Source organism: Narcine bancroftii, chromosome 3, assembly GCF_036971445.1.
Source record: "Narcine bancroftii isolate sNarBan1 chromosome 3, sNarBan1.hap1, whole genome shotgun sequence".
In the NCBI taxonomy this organism is placed as follows: domain Eukaryota; kingdom Metazoa; phylum Chordata; class Chondrichthyes; order Torpediniformes; family Narcinidae; genus Narcine; species Narcine bancroftii.
Window position 1 is genome coordinate 328,067,215 of NC_091471.1, and position 23,058 is coordinate 328,090,272.

General features: G+C 38.6%; 1 protein-coding gene across 2 annotated transcripts in view; it reads right to left on the minus strand.

Annotated features, from left to right (window-relative positions):
• The window catches only part of nprl3 (NPR3-like, GATOR1 complex subunit), a 50,995-nt gene that overhangs the window by 6,572 nt on the left and 21,365 nt on the right, over positions 1–23,058 (minus strand). The window contains exons 8-9 of one of the 2 annotated variants that reach the window (XM_069929139.1): positions 22,012–22,168; positions 2,196–2,398 (exon numbers count right to left, since the gene is read on the minus strand). In XM_069929139.1, coding sequence (XP_069785240.1) covers positions 2,196–2,398; positions 22,012–22,168 — 360 coding nt within the window. Of the gene's footprint in view, positions 1–2,195; positions 2,399–2,423; positions 2,531–22,011; positions 22,169–23,058 lie in introns of both variants that reach the window. The other variant, XM_069929140.1, reaches the window with a different exon arrangement.

Here is a 23,058-nt window from a genome sequence, read left to right on the forward strand (position 1 = left end):
TCCGCGTTATTGCGGCAGACAGAGGTGCTCGCCGATGTTGAGGGGACCTTCTCCCCCTCTCTTCCCACCACCAAGGCTCCCTCTTCCCTCTGCCTCCTTTCACACAGACAAAAAAAATCAATCATCACCTCTCCCCTTATCTTATCCAATTAACACCTTGTGTGGGGCTGGACTCTACATTGGTCTTCATATCTTTATGTCCGCTGGATGCTGCGAGACCGGGTGAGACCCTCCAGCATTTACTGTGTGTTTTTTTACAGTCAGCAAAACAAGGTCATAGAACCTATACAGATTAAGAGGAGGTGCTCACTGTCTTAAGGCAAATGACGGTGGAGAAATCCCCAGTGCCTGATGAGATATTCCCTCGGGCCTTGAGGGAGGTTTGTGCAGAAATTGCAGGGGCTCTGGCAGAAATATTTAAATGTCCTTTAGCCACAGGGGAGGTGCCGGAGGGTTGGAGGGTAGCTCACGATGTTCTGTTGTTTAAGAGGCTCCAAAAGTAACCCTAGACATTATAGGCAGGTGAGCCTGACGTAAATCACTAGAAAGTGTTCGAAGATCAGATATACAATTATTTGGATATCCAGAAACTGATTAGCAACATGGCTTTGTGTGTGGTAGGCCATGTTTAACCAATCTGGTAGAGTTTTTCCAAGGAGGTTACCAAGAAAGCTGACGAAGGAAAGGCCTAAATGGACTTTAGTGACGCTTTTGACAAGGTCCCGCACGGGAGGTTAGTCGGGAAGGTTCAGCTGCTGAAGTTCATGGTGAAGGAGTGCTGGACGGGAGAAGCCAGCAAGTGGTGGTGGACAATTCCTTCTCAGACTGGAGGCCTGTGATGAGGGGTATCCTCAGGGATTGGTGCTGGGACCAGTGTTTGCTGTCGTTTGTATCAATGATTATGTGGCTAATTCTATCAGCAAATTTGCAGGCGACACTAAAATTGGAGACGTTGTAGACAGCAATAAGGTTTTCAAAGCTTGCAGAGGGATCTGTACCAGCTGGGAGAATGGGCTGGAAAATGGCCAATGGAGGTTAATGCAGACAAGGGTGAGGTATTGCATTTTGGAAGGACAAATCAATAAAGGACATACATGGTGAATGTTCGGGCACTGAGGAGAACAGGGGGATCCGGGATCAGAGAAATAATTCCCTGAAAGTGGCGTCGTAGGTGGACAGCGTTGCAAAGAGAGCTCTTGGCACATTGGCCTTCACAAATCAAAGTCCAGGAGTTGGGATGTGATGGTAAAGTTGTACAAGACATTGGTGAGGCCAAATTGGGAGAATTGTGTGCAGTTTTGGTCACCAAACCACAGGAAAGATATCAATTAGAAAGAGGGCAGAGAAGATTTACTAGGATGTTACCTGGTTACAGGGAAAGGTTAAACAGGTTCGGACTTTATTCCCTGGACCGTAGAAGAACGAGGGGAGATTTGATCGAGGTATCTAAAATTATGAGGGGGACAGACAGTGTAAATGTAGGTCGGGTTTTTCCCACTGAGGATGGGTGAGATTCAAACCAGAGGTTAAGGGTGAAAGGGGAAACATTTAGGAGGAAATTCTTCACTCAGAGAGTGGTGGGAGTATGGAACGAGCTGAAGGGTTCAATATTAACATTTAAGAAGAATTTGTACAGATATGAAGATGGGAGGGATATGGACCGGGTGCAGGTCAGTGGGGCTGGGCAGAAACAATGGTTCGGCACAGATGAGAAGGGCCTGTTTTCCATATTGTTCTTATGGTTCCAGAACGTCAGGAAGAAGCTGTCAGAGGGGGGAACCGTCATGTTTAAAGGAACTGTGATTGAAAAAAAAAGTCGAGAGGGATCTTGGCTCAGAGGGGTGGGATGGGCCGTGGACGTTAATACTGGACAACGAATGCTTAGGGGTGTATTTAATAGATTTTGGGCTGCTGATCACGAAAATCACCTTTAAAATGTCCCATCACATCCTGTTTGTTAGATATAACCTATTGCTGTGATTTCCCGTCATATTTTAAGTCCACTTCAAGCCGAAAGAACTGGGAAGCTTGACACGTCCTTGAAAATTAATTTTCTGCACTCGCTCACGGACTTCATCCTGGCCGATCTCAAATGGTGTGGTCAGTGATGGACGTGGTTAAAGGTTTCACTAGGAGATTGCAACTGTAGAAAGCTGCAATGTGTCAATGCTGACCGACTCTTGTTGGACACTGACCTGAGAGGCATCAGATGTCGAGTCCAAACGAAAATCAGCAGCAAAACATTTTTAGGGAACGGGTTGTCGGTGAGGAGTTTGTACATTCTCCCTGTGTCTGCGTGGGTTTTCTCCAGGGCTCCGGATTCTTCCTCCCGTTCAAAATGCAGGATAATGGGCTGTAATTGGTCGGCGCGGACACGTAGACCAGAAGGGCTGTACGTCTGAATTTTTAAAAATATCACTCACATGCAGATATCGGCATCGGGAGACAGCATGTAGAAGTTGTTCTCACAGAGTGGGTAGATGACAATTGCCTTGCCCCAGTACACCAAGTGAGCAGCAAGCTGGAAGACCTGTGAGGGCGGGGTTGCGAGGGGGTTGTATGGTGAGGGAAAAGTGCGGTGAGTTCAACGAGAGTGGACACAGGAAAGATCCTTAATAAAACGCACAAAGGGGATCGCAACAGAGAGATCACACATTAGTTCTCTCAATCACACCACACTGTCCAACCCAGTCCCACTGGACTAAACACGACCGATACCGTAACTGTGTACAGATTTACAAACACCGTCCAGCCCAGTCCCACTGGACTAAACACGACTGATACCGTAATTGTGTACAGATTTACAAACACCGTCCAGCCCAGTCCCACTGGACTAAACACGACTGATACCGTAATTGTGTACAGATTTACAAACACCGTCCAGCCCAGTCCCACTGGACTAAACACGACTGATACCGTAATTGTGTACAGATTTACAAACACCATCCAGCCCAGTCCCACAGGACTAAACACGACCGATACCGTAACTGTGTACAGATTTACAAACACCGTCCAGCCCAGTCCCACTGGACTAAACACGACAGATACGGGAACTGTGTACAGATTTACAAACACCGTCCAGCCCAGTCCCACAGGACTAAACACGACCGATACCGTAACTGTGTACAGATTTACAAACACCGTCCAGCCCAGTCCCACTGGACTAAACACGACAGATACGGGAACTGTGTACAGATTTACAAACACCGTTCGACGCAGTCCCACCGGACTAAACACGAGAGATACTGTAACTGTGTACAGAAATGTCATTAGATATGGGGATAGTGCCGGAGGATTGGCGCATTGCGCATGTGGTTCCGTTATTTAAAAAGGGTTCAAGGAGGAAGCCTGGCAACTATCGGCCTGTAAGTTTGACGTCTGTGGTAGGTAAATTAATGGAGAAAATTCTTAGAGATAGTACTTATAAACATCTGGATAGACAGGGTCTGATCAGGAGCACTCAACATGGATTTGTGGGAGGAAGGTCATGTTTGACCAATCTGATTGAATTTTTTGAAGAGGTGACTAGGAATGTGGATGAGGGTAGCGCAGTGGATGTTGTCTATATGGACTTCAGTAAGGCCTTCGATAAGTAACCACATGGAAGGTTAGTTAGGAAGGTGCAGACTTTAGGTATAAATTTTGAGATAGTCAAATGGATTGAACATTGGCTGAAAGGGAGAGGCCAGAGAGTGGTAGTGGATAATTGTCTGTCAGGTTGGAGGCCGGTGACCAGTGGTGTGCCTCAAGGATCTGTATTGGGCCCATTGTTGTTCGTTATATACATTAATGATCTAGATGATGGGGTGGTGAATTGGATTAGTAAATATGCAGACGATACTAAGATAGGTGGAATAGTGGATAATGAAGAAGGTTTTCAAGGATTGCAGAGGGATTTGGGCTGCTTAGAAAAGTGGGCTGAAAAATGGCAGATGGAATTTAATGCTGATAAGTGTGAGGTGCTTCATTTTGGTAAGAAGAATCAGAATAGGACATATGTGGTAAATGGGAGAGCATTGAGAAATACAGAAGAGCAGAAAGATTTAGGAGTGACGGTACATCGTTCCCTGAAGGTAGAAACTCACGTGAATAGGGTGGTGAAGAAGGCTTTTAGTATGCTGGCCTTTATCAATCATTGCATGGAATATAGGAGTTGGGAGGTGATGTTGAGATTGTATAAGACGTTGGTGCGGCCTAATTTGGAGTTCTGTGTGCAGTTCTGGTCGCCTAATTATAGGAAGGATATAAACAGAGTGGAGAGAGTGCAGAGAAGGTTTACCAGAATGTTGCCTGGGTTTAAGCATCTGGAGTATGGGGAGAGATTGGACAGATTGGGTCTTTATTCTTTGGAGCGTAGAAGGTTGAGAGGGGATTTGATAGAAGTATTTAAGATTATGAAAGGGATAGACAGAATGGATGTGGATAGATTATTTCCGTTAAGAGGAGGAAAGTTTAAAACAAGAGGACATGAGTTAAGAATTAAGGGGCAGAGGTTTAGAGGTAACATGAGGGGGAACTTCTTTACTCAGAGAGTGGTAGCTGTGTGGAATGATCTTCCGGGAGAAATAGTGGCGGCGGAGTCAATTGTATTATTTAAGAAAAGGTTGGACAGGTATATGGATGAGAAGAAGATGGAGGGTTATGGGCATTGTGCAGGGAGGTGGGATTAGAAAGGGGTGTTTGGTTCGGTGCGGACTAGAAGGGCCTAATGGCCTGTTTCCGTGCTGTAATTGTTATGTTATGTTATATGTTATGTTATTTACAAACACCGTCCAGCGCAGTCCCACCGGACTAAACATGACTGATACTGAAACTATGTACAGATTTACAAACACCGTCCAGGCCAGTCCCACTGGACTAAATACAACCGATACCATAACTCTGAACAGATTTACAAACACCATCCAACCCAGTCCCATCGAACTAAACACGACCGATACCATAACTGCGTACAGATTTACAAACACCGTTCAGTGCAGTCCTACCGGACAAAACATGACAGATACTGTAACTGTGTACAGATTTACAAACACCGTTATTGTTATTGATGGCAGCTGAAACAATGGAAGATAGGCCCAAAACTACAAAAATGGCTTCTTCTTTTAAATGTTACTTCACCTACTTCTAATCCTTCACCTGGATCTGATGTGGTTACAATGTTTGAGGAGTTAACAAAACAGAATGAAAATATTATGACTTATATAACCACTGGTTTTCATAATGTTGATGAACAACTTGTGGATGTGAAAAGTAAAATTTCAGATGTGCGTGGAGAAATTGCAGCTATGAAAGAAGATCTTAAAAAATGCTTTATTGCGGTGGACGAAGTAAAGGAAAGATGCAAGAAAGTGGAAAAATCAGTATCTGGGTGGGATATGCAAAAGAATTTGTTTATGCAAAAAATTGATTCTTTGGAAAATAAAAGTTTTTTTTTAATTTTTTATTTTTCACACTATAAACCATATTGATCAAGATACATACATTTTCCTTCTTAAATATATACAGTGTCATTTTCTCCCCCTTCCCTCCTCCCCTCCCTCCCTCCCTCACCTCCACTCCCAATTATTTAAAGTTCAGAAAATAAGATACATTAAACCCGTCAAACAATGTTGTCACTCAATAAAAATAAACAAGAAATTCCACTAAGTCAGTTCTTTTCATTCTCTTCTCATTTAAGGTGGTAGATGTCCACGGTAGGTTTTCTCTATTGTGTTTCATGTATGGCTCCCATATTTGTTCAAATATTGTAATATTATTTCTTAAATTATAGGTTATTTTTTCTAATGGAATACATTTATTCATTTCTATATACCATTGTTGTATTCTCAAGTTATCTTCTAATTTCCAGGTTGAAATAATACATTTTTTTGCTACAGCTAGGGCTATCATAACAAATCTTTTTTGTGCTCCATCCAAATCGAGTCCAAATTCTTTGTTTTTTATGTTACTTAGGAGGAAGATCTCTGGGTTTTTTGGTATATTGCTTTTTGTGATTTTATTTAATATCTGGTTTAGATCTTCCCAAAATTTTTTCACTTTCTCACATGTCCAAATTGCATGAATTGTTGTTCCCATTTCTTTTTTACAGCGAAAACATCTGTCAGATACTGTTGGGTCCCATTTATTTAACTTTTAAGGTGTAATGTATAGCCTGTGTATCCAGTTATATTGTATCATACGTAACCTCATGTTTATTGTATTTCTCATAGTTCCGGAGCATAACTTCTCCCATGTTTCATTCTTTATCTTTATGTTTAGATCTTGTTCCCATTTTTGTTTAGTTTTACCATTTGTTTCCTCATTCTCCTTTTCTTGTAGTTTAATTAGTTTAATGTTTGTTACAAATTTTTTGATTATCATTGTGTCTGTAATCACATATTCAAAATTACTTCCCTCTGGTAACCTCAGACTGCCTCCCAATTTGTCCTTCAAGTAGGATTTCAGTTGGTAGTATGCCAACACTGTATCGTGAGTTATATTATATTTATCCTTCATTTGTTCAAAGGATAATAATTTATTTCCCGAAAAACAATTTTCTATTCTTTTGATCCCTTTTTTCTCCCATTCTCTAAAGGAAAGGTTATCTATTGTAAAAGGGATTAGCTGATTTTGTGTCAGTATTAGTTTTGGTAGTTGGTAATTTGTTTTATTCCTTTCTATGTGAATCTTCTTCCAAATGTTGACCAGATGATGTAATACTGGAGAATTCGTACGTTGTACCAATTTTTCATCCCATTTATATAATATATGTTCAGGTATCTTCTCCCCTATTTTATCTAGTTCTAATCTAGTCCAATCTGGCTTTTCCCTTGTTTGATAAAAATCTGATAGGTATCTTAATTGTGCGGCTCTATAATAATTTTTAAAGTTTGGTAGTTGTAAGCCTCCTTGTTTATACCATTCTGTTAATTTATCTAGTGCTATTCTCAGTTTCCCTCCTTTCCATAAAAATTTCCTCATTATTTTCTTTAACTGCTTGAAAAATTTCTCTGTTAACCGTATTGGTAATGTCTGAAATAGATATTGCATCCTTGGGAAAATGTTCATTTTAATACAGTTTATCCTTCCTATCAGTGTTAGTGGTAAGTCTTTCCAATGCTCTAAGTCGTCTTGTAATTTTTTCATTAGTGGATAATAATTGAGTTTATATAGATGGCCGAGGTTTTTATTTATTTGTATACCTAGGTATCGCATTGCTTGCGTTTGCCATCTGAATGGTGATTCTTTCTTAAATTTTGAGAAATCCGCATTATTCATTGTCATTGCTTCACTTTTATTTGCGTTAATCTTGTACCCCGACACTTCTCCATATTCCTTCAATTTCCTATGTAATTATTTTATTGATATTTCTGGTTCTGTTAAGTATACTATAATGTCGTCAGCAAATAGACTGATTTTATATTCCTTGTCTTTTATTTTTCTCCCTTTTATTTTATTTTCTGTTCTTATCAGTTCTGCTAGTGGTTCTATGGCTAATGCGAACAATAAGGGAGATAGTGGGCATCCCTGCCTTGTTGATCTGCTTAAGTTAAATTGTTTTGATATATATCCATTTACTGTCACTTTTGCCAATGGCCCCTTATATAATGCTTTAATCCAATTAATATATTTCTCTGGTAAGCTGAATTTTTGTAGTACTTTGAATAAATAATTCCATTCTACTCTGTCAAAGGCCTTCTCTGCGTCTAAAGCAACCGCTACTGTTGGAGCTTTTTTTCCTTCTACTGCATGAATTAAGTTAATAAATTTACAGATATTGTCTGTTGTTCGTCTTTTTTTAATAAATCCAGTTTGGTCTAGATTTACTATTTTTGGTACATAATCAGCTAATCTGTTTGCTAATAGTTTAGATATTGTCTTATAAACTGTGTTAAGTAAAGATATTGGTCTATATGATGCTGGTGCGAGTGGATCTTTCCCTGTCTTTGGTATTACTGTAATTATTGCTGTTTTGCATGAATCTGGTAAGCTTTGTGTTTTATCAATCTGGTTGATAACTTCCAAAGGGGAGGAATTAATAAATCTTTAAATGTTTTATAGAATTCTGTTGGGAATCCATCCTCTCCTGGTGTTTTATTATTAGGTAGTTTTTTTATTATCTCCTGTATTTCTTCTATTTCAAATGGTTTTGTTAATTTATTTTGTTCCTCTGTTTGTAATTTCGGTAGTTCAATTTTAGTTTAAAATTCATCTATTTTGTCTTCTTTCCCTTCGTTTTCAGTTTGATATAATTGTTCATAGAATTCTCTGAAGTTTCCATTAATCTCCGTTGGATTATATGTGATCTGTTTGTCTTTTTTCCTTGATGCCAATACCATTTTCTTAGCTTGTTCTGTCTTAAGCTGCCATGCTAGAATTTTGTGCATTTTTTCCCCTAGTTCATAATATTTCTGTTTTGTCTTCATTATGTTCTTCTCCACCTTATATGTTTGTAGTGTTTCATATTTTATTTTTTTATCTGCCAATTCTCTTCTTTTAGTTGTGTCTTCCTTCATTGCTAATTCTTTTTCTATTTTTACTATTTCCCTTTCCAACTGCTCTGTTTCCTGATTGTAGTCCTTCTTCATCTTAGTTACATAACTTATTATTTGCCCTCTGATGAATGCTTTCATTGCGTCCCATAGTATAAACTTATCTTTCACTGATTCTGTATTTATTTCAAAGTACATTTTAATTTGTCATTTAGTAAATTCTCTAAAATCCTGCCTTTTAAGTAGCATGGAGTTTAATCTCCATCTATACATTCTTGGTGGGATGTCCTCTAACTCTATTGCCAATAACAGGGGTGAGTGATCCGATAATAGTCTAGCTTTATATTCCGTTTTCCTAACTCTCTCTTGCATGTGAGCTGATAACAGGAATAGGTCTATTCTTGAGTATGTTTTATGCCTACCCGAATAATATGAATATTCCTTTTCCTTTGGGTGTTGTTTCCTCCATATATCCAAAAGTTGCATTTCTTGCATCGATTTAATTATAAATTTGGTTACTTTGTTCTTTCTGTTCATTTTTTTCCCAGTTTTATCCATGTTTGAATCCAAATTAAGGTTGAAATCCCCTCCTATTAGTATGTTCCCTTGCGTGTCTGCTATCTTCAAAAAGATATCCTGCATAAATTTTTGATCTTCTTCGTTAGGTGAATATACATTGAGTAAATTCCAAAACTCCGAATATATCTGACATTTTATCATTACATATCTCCCTGCTGGGTCTATTATTTCCTCTTCTATTTTGATTGGTACATTTTACTGATTAATATAGCTACTCCTCTAGCTTTTGAATTATATGACGCTGCTGTTACATGTCCTATCCAATCTCTCTTTAATTTCTTGTGCTCCAATTCAGTTAAATGTGTTTCTTGCACAAATGCTATATCAATTTTTTCTTTTTTCAGTAAACTTAGCAGTTTCTTCCTTTTGATTTGGTTATGTATTCCATTAATATTTAAAGTCATATAGTTCAACATAGCCATTTCATACTTTGTTTATCTTTCCTTTCTGTTTCCTCATCATCACCTTTCCTTCTTATCCATTTCTGCTTTCTTTTTTTGAACACATTATAAGACATTTCTAAAACATAAAATATTTCCATTATTCTCCTATCTAAAATTCCTTTAACCCCACTATCCCCTCCCCTTCCTGAGTTGCCCTTTGTCCCTTGTCAGGCAACCACATCTCCCCTCTCCATTTGGATTTGCGAATTCACTCGCAAGCGTCAACTGATTTCGTGGTGACCATAATTCTTCCCCATCCAGCCCCCCCCAGAAAAGATTTTAATCTTCATGTATAACAAAGGTCACTCTCTTAATTCTTCCCTTCTTAGTTCTTACCTATACTCTATTTTTTTTATATATATATACATACACACATACATATAGTTTGTGGTCATTTTGGTTCTCATTACATATCTTCCTCTCTCTGTCTGTTTTGTAGTTGTTCTGCAAATTTTCGTGCTTCCTCTGGATCCAAGAATAGTCTGTTTTGCTGCCCTGGAATAACTATTTTAAGCACCGCTGGATACTTTAGCATAAATTTATATCCTTTTTTTGGGGAATGTTTGATGTGTTAAAAATGTTGTCTTATAAACTGTTCAAAGAAAGAAAGCAGAAATGGATGAGAAAGAAAGGTGATGATGAGGAAACGGAAGGGAAAGATAAACAAAGTATAAAATGGCTACATTAAACTATATGACTTTAAATATTAATGGAATACATAACCAAATCAAAAGGAAGAAACTGCTAAATTTACTGATAAAAGAAAAAATTGATATTGCATTTGTGCAAGAAACACACTTAACTGAAGTGAAGCACAAGAAATTAAAGAGAGATTGGATAGGACATGTAACGGCAGAGTCATATAACTCAAAAGCTAGAGGGGTGGCTATATTAATCAGTAAAAATGTACCAATTAAAATAGAAGAGGAAATAATAGATCCAGCAGGGAGATATGTAATGATAAAATGTCAGATATATTCGGAGTTTTGGAATTTACTTAATATATATTCGCCTAATGAAGAAGATCAAAAATTTATGCAGGATATTTTTCTGAAGATAGCAGATACGCAAGGGAATATATTAATAGGAGGGGATTTCAATCTCAATTTGGATTCAAACATAGATAAAACCGGGAAAAAAATTAACAGAAAGAATAAAGTAACCAAATTTATAATTGAACCGATGCAAGAAATGCAACTTTTGGATATATGGAGGAAACAACACCCAAAGGAAAAGGAATATTCATATTATTCGGATAGAGATAAAACATATTCAAGAATAGATTTATTCCTGTTATCAGCTTGTATCCAAGATAGAGTTAGGAAAACAGAATATAAAGCTAGAATATTATCGGACCATTCACCCTTGATATTGACAATAGAGTTAGAGGACATCCCTCCAAGAATGTATAGATGGAGATTAAACCCCATGCTACTTAAAAGACAGGATTTTAGAGAATTCATAGAAAGACAAATTAAAATGTATTTTGAAATAAATACGGAATCAGTGAAGGATAAGTTTATATTATGGGATGCAATGAAAGCGTTCATCAGAGGGCAAATAATAAGTTACGTAACTAAGATGAAGAAGGATTACAATCAGGAAACAGAACAGTTGGAAAAGGAAATAGCAGATATAGAGAAAGAATTAGCAAGGAAGGAAGACACAACTAAAAGAAGGGAATTGGTATATAAAAAAATAAAATATGAAACATTTCAAACATATAAGGTGGAGAAAAATATAATGAAGACAAAGCAGAAATATTACGAACTAGGAGAAAAAACGCACAAAATTCTAGCGTGGCAGCTTAAGACAGATAAACTAAAAGAATGGTATTGGCATCAAGGAAAAAAGACAAACAGATCACATATAATCCAACGGAAATTAATGAAAATTTCAGAGAATTCTACGAACAATTATACCAAACTGAAAACGAAGGGAAAGAAGGCAAAATAGATGAATTCTTAACTAAAATTGAACTACCGAAATTACAAACAGAGGAACAAAATAAATTAATAGAACCATTTGAAATAGTAGAAATACAAGAGACAATAAAAAATCTGCCGAATAATAAAACACCAGGAGAGGATGGTCTCCCAATAGAATTCTATAAAACATTTAAAGATTTATTAATTCCTTCCCTTCTGGAAGTAATCAACCAGAATGATAAAACACAAAGCTTACCAGATTCGTGCAAAACAGCAATAATTACAGTAATACCAAAGGCAGGGAAAGATCCACTTGCACCAGCATCATATCGACCAATATCTCTACTTAACACAGATTACAAGATAATAGCTAAATTATTAGCAAACAGATTAGCTGATTATGTACCAAAAATAGTAAGTCTAGACCAAACTGGATTCATAAAAAAAAGACGAACAACAGATAATATTTGTAAATTTATTAACTTAATTCATGCAGTAGAAGGAAATAAAACTCCAACAGTAGCGGTTGCTTTAGACGCAGAGAAGGCCTTCGACAGAGTAGAATGGAATTATTTATTCAAGGTACTACAAAAATTTAGTTTACCAGAGAAATATATTAATTGGATTAAAGCATTATATAAGGGGCCATTGGCAAGAGTGACAGTAAATGGATATGTATCAAAACATTTTAACTTAAGCAGATCAACAAGACAGGGATGCCCACTATCGCCCTTATTGTTCGCGTTAGCCATAGAACCACTTGCAGAACTGATAAGAACAGAAAATAAAATAAAAGGGATAAAAATAAAAGGCAAGGAATACAAAATCAGTTTATTTGCAGATGATGTTATGGTATACCTAACGGAACCAGAAACATCAATAAAAGAATTACATAAGAAATTGAAGGAGTATGGAGAAGTGTCGGGATACAAGATTAATGCAAATAAAAGTGAAGCAATGCCAATGAATAATGCGGATTTCTCAAAATTTAAGAAAGAATCACCGTTTAGATGGCAAATGCAAACAATACGATACCTAGGTATACAAATAAATAAAACCCTCAGCCATCTATATAAACTTAATTATTATCCACTAATGAAAAAAATAGAGGAAGATTTAAAGCATTGGAAAGACTTACCATTAACACTAATAGGAAGGATAAACTGTATTAAAATGAATATTTTTCCAAGGATACAATATCTATTTCAGGCACTGCCAATACACTTGACAGAAAAATTCTTTAAGGAGTTAAAGAAAATAAAAAGGAAATTTTTATGGAAAGGGGGGAAACCGAGGATAGCACTAGATAAATTAACCGAATGGTATAGACAAGGAGGCTTACAACTGCCAAATTTTAAAAATTATTATAGAGCCGCACAATTAAGGTATCTATCAGATTTTTACCAAACAAAAGAAAAGCCAGATTGGACTAGATTAGAGCTAGACAAAATAGGGGAGAAGATACCTGAACATATATTATATAAATGGGATGAAAAATTGGTAAAACATAGGAATTCTCCAGTATTGCACCATTTGCTTAATATTTGGAAGAAGATTCATGTAGAAAGAAATAAAACAAACTACCAATTATCAAAACTAATACTGACGCAAAATCAACTAATCCCTTTTACGGTAGATAACCTGTCTTTTAGAGAATGGGAGAAAACAGGGATTAAAAGAATAGAAAATTGTTTTTCGGGGAATAAATTATTATCCTTTGAACAAATGAAGGATAAATATAATATAACTCAAGATACAGTGCCGGCATATTACTAATTGAAATCCTATTTAAAGGATAAATTGGGAAGTAGTCTGAAGTTACCAGAAGGAAGCAATTTTGAATATCTGATTACAGACACAATGATAATTGAAAAAATTATAACAAACATGTATATCAAATTACAAGAAAAGGAGAATGAGGAAATAAATGATAAAACTAAACAAAAGTGGGAACAAGATCTAAACATAAAGATAAAAAAGGAAACATGGGAGAGGTTATGTTTAGGAACTATGAGAAATACAATAAATACGAGATTACGTATGATACAATATAATTGGATACATAGGTTATATATCACTCCTCAAAAGTTAAATACATGGGATCCAACAGTATCTGACAGATGTTTTCATTGTAAAAATGAAATAGGAACAACAATTCATGCAATCTGGACTTGTGAAAAGGTGAAAAAATTTTGGGAAGATCTAAACCAGATATTAAATAAAATTACAGAAAGCAATATACCAAAAAACCCAGAGATCTTCCTCCTAAGTAACATAAAAAATAAAGAATTTGGACTTGATTTGGAGGGTGTACAAAAAAGATTTGTTAAGATAGCCCTAGCTGTAGCAAAAAAATGTATTATGTCAAACTGGAAATTAGAAGATAATTTGAAAATACAGCAATGGTATATAGAAATGAATAAATGTATTCCATTAGAAAAAATAACATATAGTTTAAGAAATAATATAACATTATTTGAACAAATATGGGAGCCGTACATGGAATATAATAGAGAAAACCTACCGGGACATCTATCACCTAAAATGACAAAAGGAAAAGAGAATGGAAAGAATTGACTCAGTGGAAGTTTTTGTTCGTTAATGTTGAGTGACAACATTGTTTGATGGGTTTGATGTATCTTGGACTCAGAGTTTTGAATGGATGGAGGGGGAGGTGGGGGGGGGAGGGGAGGAGGGAGGGGGGGAGAAAACGACACTGTATATATTTGAAAGGAGAAATGTGTATATCTTGAATAATGTGATCTATACTGTGAAAAATAAAAAAATTTAAAAAAAATTTATATCCTTTTTTCCATAGGATCGTTTTTGCTGTATTAAACTCCTTCCTCTTCTTCAGGAGTTCAAAACTTATGTCTGGATAGAAAAAAATTTTTTGACCTTTGTATTCCAGTGGCTTTTTGTCTTCTCTTAGTTTCTTCATTGCTTTGATCAATATATTTTCTCTTGTTGTATATGTTAGGAATTTTACTAGAATGGATCTTGGTTTTTTGTTGTGGTTGTGGTTTAGGGGGTAATGTTCTGTGTGCCCTTTCTATTTTCATTTCTTCCTGTAATTCTGGTCTTTCTAGGACCCTGGGGATCCATTCTTTTATAAATTCTCTCATATTCTTGCCTTCTTCATCTTCCTTAAGGCCCACTATCTTTATATTGTTTCTTCTATTATAATTTTCCATTATATCTATTTTCTGAGCTAACAGCTCTTGTGTCTCTAACTTTTTTATCAGATTCTTCTAATTTCTTTTTTAAGTCATCTACTTCCATTTCTATGGCTGTTTCTCGTTCTTCCACCTTGTCCACTCCTTTTCCTATATCTGACATGATCATCTCTAATCTATTCATTTTTTCTTCTGTACTTTTTACTCTTTTTTTTATTTCACTGAATTCTTGTGACTGCCATTCTTTTACTGTTTCCATATATTCTTTAAAAAATAAATATCCATGTACTTGCCCTTCCCTTCATCTTCCATTTCTCTGTGTTCTTCCTCCTCTTCTTCTGAGTCCACTCCAGGATCTGTGTCCTTTACCTCTGTCTCTTCTGGTTTTCTTGCTGGTTTGCTTGTTTTATTTTGTTGGGTATTTTTGGTCTTCTTATTTTTACTAGAAGTGTCTTGGTGCTGGTCTTCTTCCTCTGGGTTAGTCATCTGTTGTTTCTTTGATTTCTTTTTACTCTCTTCTTTCTTGTTCTCGTTATTTTCTATGTTTTCCTCTTGCTGCTTTGTTGTGGTTGTCATATTCAGCTGTAGAGATCGACTCCTCAGCTGGTCCCCCCTCCCGTCAGTGTTATTTTTGTCTTGCGCATCGCGCATGCGCGGTTGCGCACTTTTGTTTGGCTCCGTGAGCCATTTTTGTAGTCCCGAGTTCGGGGCTTCGACTGACCTCAGGGAGCGGGCTTCTCTCTCCGCGGCGGGCCTCCTCAGACAGGTAACGCCTTCACCTTCTTCTTCCGACGTCCTTTCTTCTTCTCTTCTTCCCGTTGCTTTTGACTTTTCTTTTTTCGCTGCCATTTTCTCCACACCTTTATTTTCACTTTATTTTGTTTTTTGTGTTTGTGCCTTTGATTTTTCACTGTCTTTTTTTTACTTTTCTGGAGAGGGCTGGAGTTCCCCGACCGGCCACTACTCCATCACGTGACTCCTCCGGAAAATCAAAGTTGATGGAATAATGTAAAGATAGTTGGACTTCCAGAGGACTTTGAAGGTCAAGACCCTACAAATTTTTTTCATAAATAGATTCCAGAAATATTAGAGGTGGAAGCGTTTCCTGATGGATTGGAATTGGATACGGCTCATCGAGTGTTAAGAAGAAAACCTTTTCCAGGACAACCTCCAAGAGCAGTTTTAATTAGAAGTTTAAGATATCAAGATTGGGAGACAATTTTGCATCTTACAGTGAAGAAAGCCCGAATTGATCAGAATCCAATAATGGTTCGCGGATTTAAGTCAGGAGGTTATACAGCAGCGTAAGGAGTTTAATCAAGCTAAGTCGGTGATGTGGAAGAAGGGTTACAGGTCGACATTTAGATATCCGGCTGTTCTGAAAGTGTTCTACAGGCCGTCTCCATTTCAGTTGTTTGAGAAAGATCAAGATGCCTTAACCTTTGCTAATTCTTTCCCAGATAATAAGCTGAGTTTTGATCTTTCCAAGAAACCAGCATCAATGTTCGTAAAGTCAAGAATGGAAATTAGAGCGAACTGCAGAAGATGGAGATGCTACAGCTGATTGATGAGGCGAAAGATATTATAAAGCAGACTGGACAATCAGTTTTCAATTTTTTTTAGAAGGCTGGCCAGGGAGAGGCAGATGTCCTGCTGTTTCTAGTGGTATCGACCACATCGATCAACGAGGGGGGGACTGCTTAGCAGTTTGGGAGGGAGGTGGAGAATTTTTGTGTTTGTATTTGATGGTTGAGTTATTAAGTGGGGGGGGGGGGGGAGTTTTTGTTGTTTCTTTTTTTCCTTTTTTTGGGGATTTTTATAGAGAGGGAGCCGGTTTAATTGTAAGAGAAAATTTTGTTAACCGCCACTCTATAGGTGATCATGAATAATTTGAATTTTGCAACATTTAATGTTAAGGGGTTAAATCATCCAATAAAACAGAAACGAGTATTGGATTATATTAAAATGTTGAAGGAGGATATAGCATTTTTGCAAGAAACTCACTTAACTGAGAAGGAACATTTGAAATTGAAAAGAGATTGGGTAGGACATGTGATTGCTTCATCTTTTAATTCTAAGGCCAGAGGAGTAGCCATTTTGGTAAATAAGAAAGTATCGTTTATTTTGGATTTTTTTTTGTTAATGCTGGTAGGATTTTGGTGGTGAACTGTAAAATTTTTTTGGAAGCCTGAACTTTGATGAATGTTTCTGCACTGAATTAGAATTATGAAGTATTTATTACAGATACTTTTTAAAATTTGAACCAATCAAATGGAAATATTTTAGTGGGAGGGAACTTTAATTGTTGTTTAGATCCTTTGTTATATAAATCTCCAAAGACTCTGAAGAGAACTAAAATGGCAAAGAAAATTATTGAGGCAATGAAGGATTTAAATTTGGTGGAAATATGGAGAAAATGGAACCCTACTGAAAAAAAGACTATTCTTTTCACTTGGCACGGCATAATTCATTTTCTAGAATTGATTTATTTTTAGTTTCAGCTCAATTGCAAGGTAGATTTATACAAGCAGAGCCTAAAAGTAGAATTTTGTCTGACCATTCACTGTTGTTGGCCTCTTGTTTGGGCACTAAGAAGGTAGGAAATATTTATCGTTGGAGATTTAATGAGGTTATTAAAAAGACCTGAGTTTATTAAATATATTAGGGAACAAATTACTTTTTATTTACAAATGAATCAAGATTCAGTTCAGAGTAAATTTCTTTTATGGGATGCTTCAAAAGCAAATTTGAGAGCTCAGATCATTAGTTATACAGCTAGAATTACAAAACAATATTTGATTGAAAGTCAAAATTTGGAAAAAGAAATTGAAAAGTTAGAAAAAGAATTTCAGAAGAATTCTACTGAAGATAATAAGATACATTTATCTAAATTAAAATTACAATATAATATATTGCAATCATATAAATATGAAAAAATGATACAAAGATCGAAACAGCGTTATTATGAGTTAGGTGAAAGAGGTCATAAGGTTTTAGCTTGGCAATTAAAAACAGAACAAGCATCCAGAACAATTAATGCAATTAGGAAAGATTCAGAGATTACTTATAAACCTCAGGAAATTAATGAGGAATTTTTTAGTAGACAAAATACTGAGCAAATTAACTTGTTCTTGGCTAATTTAAATTTGCCATCGTTGACTGGGAAGGATATTAATGATTAAAATTGTCCTTTTATGGAACTGAAATTAAAGGAAGCACTGCAATCAATATCGCGAGGAAAGTCCCTGGGTGAAGATGGGTTTACAGCAGAATTTTATAAAGAATTTAATGATTGTTTCCGGTTTATATGGAAGTTTTGAAGCAGGCAACTGAGGTGGGTTCATTTCCAGAATCATTTTCGAGGGCGTTGATTACTGTTATTCCAAAGAAAGATAGAGATCCATTAGAAGTGTCTTCTTATCGACCAATATCGCTATTAAATGTAGATTATAAAATTGTAGTGAAAGTATTAGCTAATAGATTGGCTAATTATTTGCCAAAATTAGTACACGTTGACAAAGCTGGATTTATAAAAGGTCGATATTCAGTTGATAATATTACTAAATTGATTTCTATAATTAATGCTGCTAGACAACAAGCTAATCAACCAATGATAGTGGTGTTGGATGCAGAAAAGACTTTTGATGTTCTACAGTTGGCATTTTTGCGGTTATGGTTAGCGGTTGCAAGAAAATGCATAGCGATAACTTGGAAAAATGATGTGGAAATTAATATACAAAGATGGCATAATGAACCGCAATCGTGTTTATATTTGGAAAAAATAACACAATTTGCAAAATAATTATTCTTTTTTTGTTAAATTGTGGAGTTTATATTTGGGTTGTATGGCTAGTGATCTTAAGTAAAAGTGAGGTAAAGAGTTAGCACGCTGATTAATTTATTTTAAATGTCTAATTTTTTTAAGGATCCGAGGGGTGAGGGAGGAAGTTAAGATGATGTAAGTAGAGGAAGGGAGGGGGATGGGGGGATATTTACCATCAGTACCATTATTATTTTTTATATTTTTTTTCCTTTTTTTATATATCTGTATTTGTATCTTGTATTTTCCTTTTTTGTAATATTTTGTAAACTTCTTAAATAAAATTTTCAAAAGAAAAACACCATCCAGTCCAGTCCCACTGGGCTAAACAAGACAGATACTGGAACGGTGTACAGATTTACAAACACAGTCCAGCCCAGTCCCACCGGAATAAACACGACAAATAAGGGAACTGTGTACAGATTTACAAACACTGTCCAGTCCAGTCCCACTGGACTAAACATGATTGATGCAGTAAATGTGTACAGATTAAAAACACCGTCCTGTCCAGTCCCACTGGACTAAACATGATTGATGTGGTAACTGTGTACAGATTACAAACACCGTCCAGTCCAGTCCCACTGGACTAAACATGATTGATGCAGTAACTGTGTACAGATTTACAAACACCATCCAGTCCAGTCCCACTGGACTAAACACTGCCGAATCTGGAACTGTGTACAGATTTACAAACACCGTCCAGCCCAGTCCCACCGGAATAAACACGACCAACAACGGAACTGTGTACAGATTTACAAACACTGTCCAGCCCAGTCCCACCAGAATAAACACGACCAATAACGGGACTGTGTACAGATTTACAAACACCGTCCAGCCCAGTCCCACCGGAATAAACACGACCAACAACGGAACTGTGTACAGATTTACAAACACTGTCCAGCCCAGTCCCACCAGAATAAACACGACCAATAACGGGACTGTGTACAGATTTACAAACACCGTCCAGCCCAGTCCCACCGGAATAAACACGACCAATAACGAAACTGTGTACAAATTTACAAACACTATCCAGCCCAGTCCCACCAGACTAAACACGACCGATACTGGAACGGTGTACAGATTTACAAACACCGTCCAGTCCAGTCCCACCAGTCTAAACATGACCGATACCGTAACAATAAACAGATTTACAAACACCGTCCAGCCCAGTCCCACCGGGCTAAACACGGCCGATACTGGAACTATGTACAGATTTACAAACACTGTCCAGCCCAGTCGCACCGGAATAAACACGACCAATAACGGAACTGTGTACAGATTTACAAACACCGTCCAGTCCAGTCCCACCGGAATAAACACGACCAATAACGGAACTGTGTACAGATTTACAAACACCGTCCAGCCCAGTCCCACCGGAATAAACATGACAAATAAGGGAACTGTGTACAGATTTACAAACACTGTCCAGTCCGGTCCCACTGGACTAAACATGATTGATACAGTAAATGTGTACAGATTAAAAACACCGTCCTGTCCAGTCCCAATGGACTAAACATGATTGATGTGGTAACTGTGTACAGATTACAAACACTGTCCAGTCCAGTCCCACTGGACTAAACATGATTGATGCAGTAACTGTGTACAGATTTACAAACACCATCCAGTCCAGTCCCACTGGACTAAACACGGCCGAATCTGGAACTGTGTACAGATTTACAAACACCGTCCAGTCCAGTCCAGTCCAGTCCCACAGGGCTAAACACGACTGATACTGGAAAGGTGTACAGATTTACAAACACCGTCCAGTCCTTTCCCAACGGGCTGAACACAGCCGATACTGAAATGGTGTACAGATTTACAAACACCTTCCAGTCCAGTCCCACTGGACTAAACACGGCCGATAGTGGAACTGTGTACAGATTTACAAACACCATCCAGTCCAGTCCCACCGGACTAAATACGGCCGATAGTGGAACTGTGTACAGATTTACAAACACCGTCCAGTCCAGTCCAGTCCCACAGGGCTAAACACGACTGATACTGGAAAGGTGTACAGATTTACAAACACCGTCCAGTCCAGTCCCACCAGACTAAACACGACCGATACCGGAACTGTGAACAGATTTACAAACACCAACCAGCCCAGTCACACCAGTCTAAACACGACTGATACTGGAACTATGTACAGATTTACAAACACCGTCCAGTCCAGTCCCACCAGACTAAACATAACCGATACCGTAACTGTGAACAGATTTACAAACACCGTCTAGCCCAGTCCCACTGGAATAAACACGACCGATACTGGAAAGGTGTACAGATTTACAAACACCTTCCAGTCCAGTCCCACCAGACGAAACACAACTGATACTGGAACTGTGTACAGATTTACAAACATCGTCCAGCCCAGTCCCACCGGAATAAACACGACCAATAAGGGAACTGTGTACAGATTTACAAACACTGTCCAGTCCAGTCCCACTGGACTAACATGATTGATGCGGTAACTGTGTACAGATTAAAAACACCGTCCTGTCCAGTCCCACTGGACTAAACATGATTGATGCGGTAACTGTGTACAGATTAAACACCGTCCAGTCCAGTCCCACTGGACTAAACATGATTGATGCAGTAACTGTGTACAGATTACAAACACCGTCCTGTCCAGTCCCACTGGACTAAACACGGCCGATACTGGAACTGTGTACAGATTTACAAACACCATCCAGTCCAGTCCCACTGGACTAAACACGGCTGATACTGGAACTGTGTACAGATTTACAAACACCGTCCAGTCCAGTCCAGTCCCACAGGGCTAAACACGACTGATACTGGAAAGGTGTACAGATTTACAAACACCTTCCAGTCCAGTCCCACCGGGCTGAACACAGCCGATACTGAAATGGTGTACAGATTTACAAACACCTTCCAGTCCAGTCCCACTGGACTAAACACGGCCGATACTGGAACTGTGTACAGATTTACAAACACCATCCAGTCCAGTCCCACCGGACTAAACACGGCCAATACTGGAACAGTGTACAGATTTACAAACACCGTCCAGTCCAGTCCCACAGGGCTAAACACGACTGATACTGGAAAGGTGTACAGATTTACAAACACCGTCCAGACCAGTCCCACCAGACTAAACACGACCGATACCGGAACTGTGAACAGATTTACAAACACCGACCAGCCCAGTCACACCAGTCTAAACATGACCGATACCGTAACTGTGAACAGATTTACAAACACCGTCTAGCCCAGTCCCACTGGAATAAACACGACCGATACTGGAAAGGTGTACAGATTTACAAACACCTTCCAGTCCAGTCCCACCATACGAAACACAACTGATACTGGAACTGTGTACAGATTTACAAACATCGTCCAGCCCAGTCCCACCGGACTAAACACGGCCTATACTGGAACGGTGTCCAGATTTACAAACACCTTCCAGTCCAGTCCCACTGGACTAAACACAACCGATACTGGAACTGTGAACAGATTTACAAACACCTTCCAGGCCAGTCCTACTGGACTAAATACGACCTATTTAGCGGTGGAGCCCACCACCTCTGCCCCACACCGGGGGAAACCCCACATGAGCACACAGAGAGCGCATTTCTCTACCTGCAGTAAGGCCAGGTCGGCATCCTGGGCAAGTTGCTGGAGGTTCTTCATGGCTGATGTGCTCTTGATGACACGCACCAAGGCTGGGGAGCAGTCGACGGGCAACTGGCCGAGCAGTGACTTCTCATCGTCCAACAGCAGCAGGGCGTGGTACGGTCTGTTGGAGTGGTGAGGTGGTGAGTGGGATGGGGAGGAGACAGAGGAAGACCTAGCCACCTGATGATGTTCCCCACCCCCCATGCAGCTCCTCAGCAGAAGGAGGACTTCCCTTCCCCTCATGCCGAGAAAAAGGCCATTCAGCCCATTTATTCTGCCCCTCCATCCAATCACAAGCAGATCCGTTCTTCTGCTCATCCTCCCTGTCCTGCCTTTCTCCCTGTAACCATCTTCTTTAAATATACCCAATGACCCGGCCTCCATGTCAAACTCCGCAGATTCACTGCCCTCCAGCTGAAGAAATTCCTCTGCGACTGTTCTACATGGACACCCTTTAATCCTGAAGTTGTCCCAGGCTCTCCCACCGTGGGGAACATCATTGAACACTACAGCCCAATATAGGCCCTTCGGCCCTTGATGTTGACCCAACCCATGTATTCCAACCAAAAAGACTAACCCTTCCCTACCCTGTAACCCTCTATTTGTCTTCCATCCGTGGGCCCATCGAATAGTCTCTTAAATGTTCCAGCCTTCACCACCAGCTCCTGGCAAGGCATTCCAGGCCCCCACAACTCTCTGTGTGTAAAAACACTTCCCTCTCTTCACTTTGTACAGGCGTCTTCTGGTGTCTGGGAAACAGGTGCTGGCCGTACACCCTGTCTATGCCTCTCAGAATCTTGTCGACCTCGAAGAAGTCTCTTCACGTCCTTTTCCGCTCTGAAGCTCTGTCCCACGAGACTTGTTTCCCAATCCAGGCAACATCCTAGTCAATCTCCTCTGCCCCCTCTCCACAGCTTCCACATCCTTCCTGGAATGAGGAGTGAACCTTTCTCCATCTCCTCTGCCCACGCCTTTCAATGCTCAAAATGCTTCAACAATATCCCCCTCATT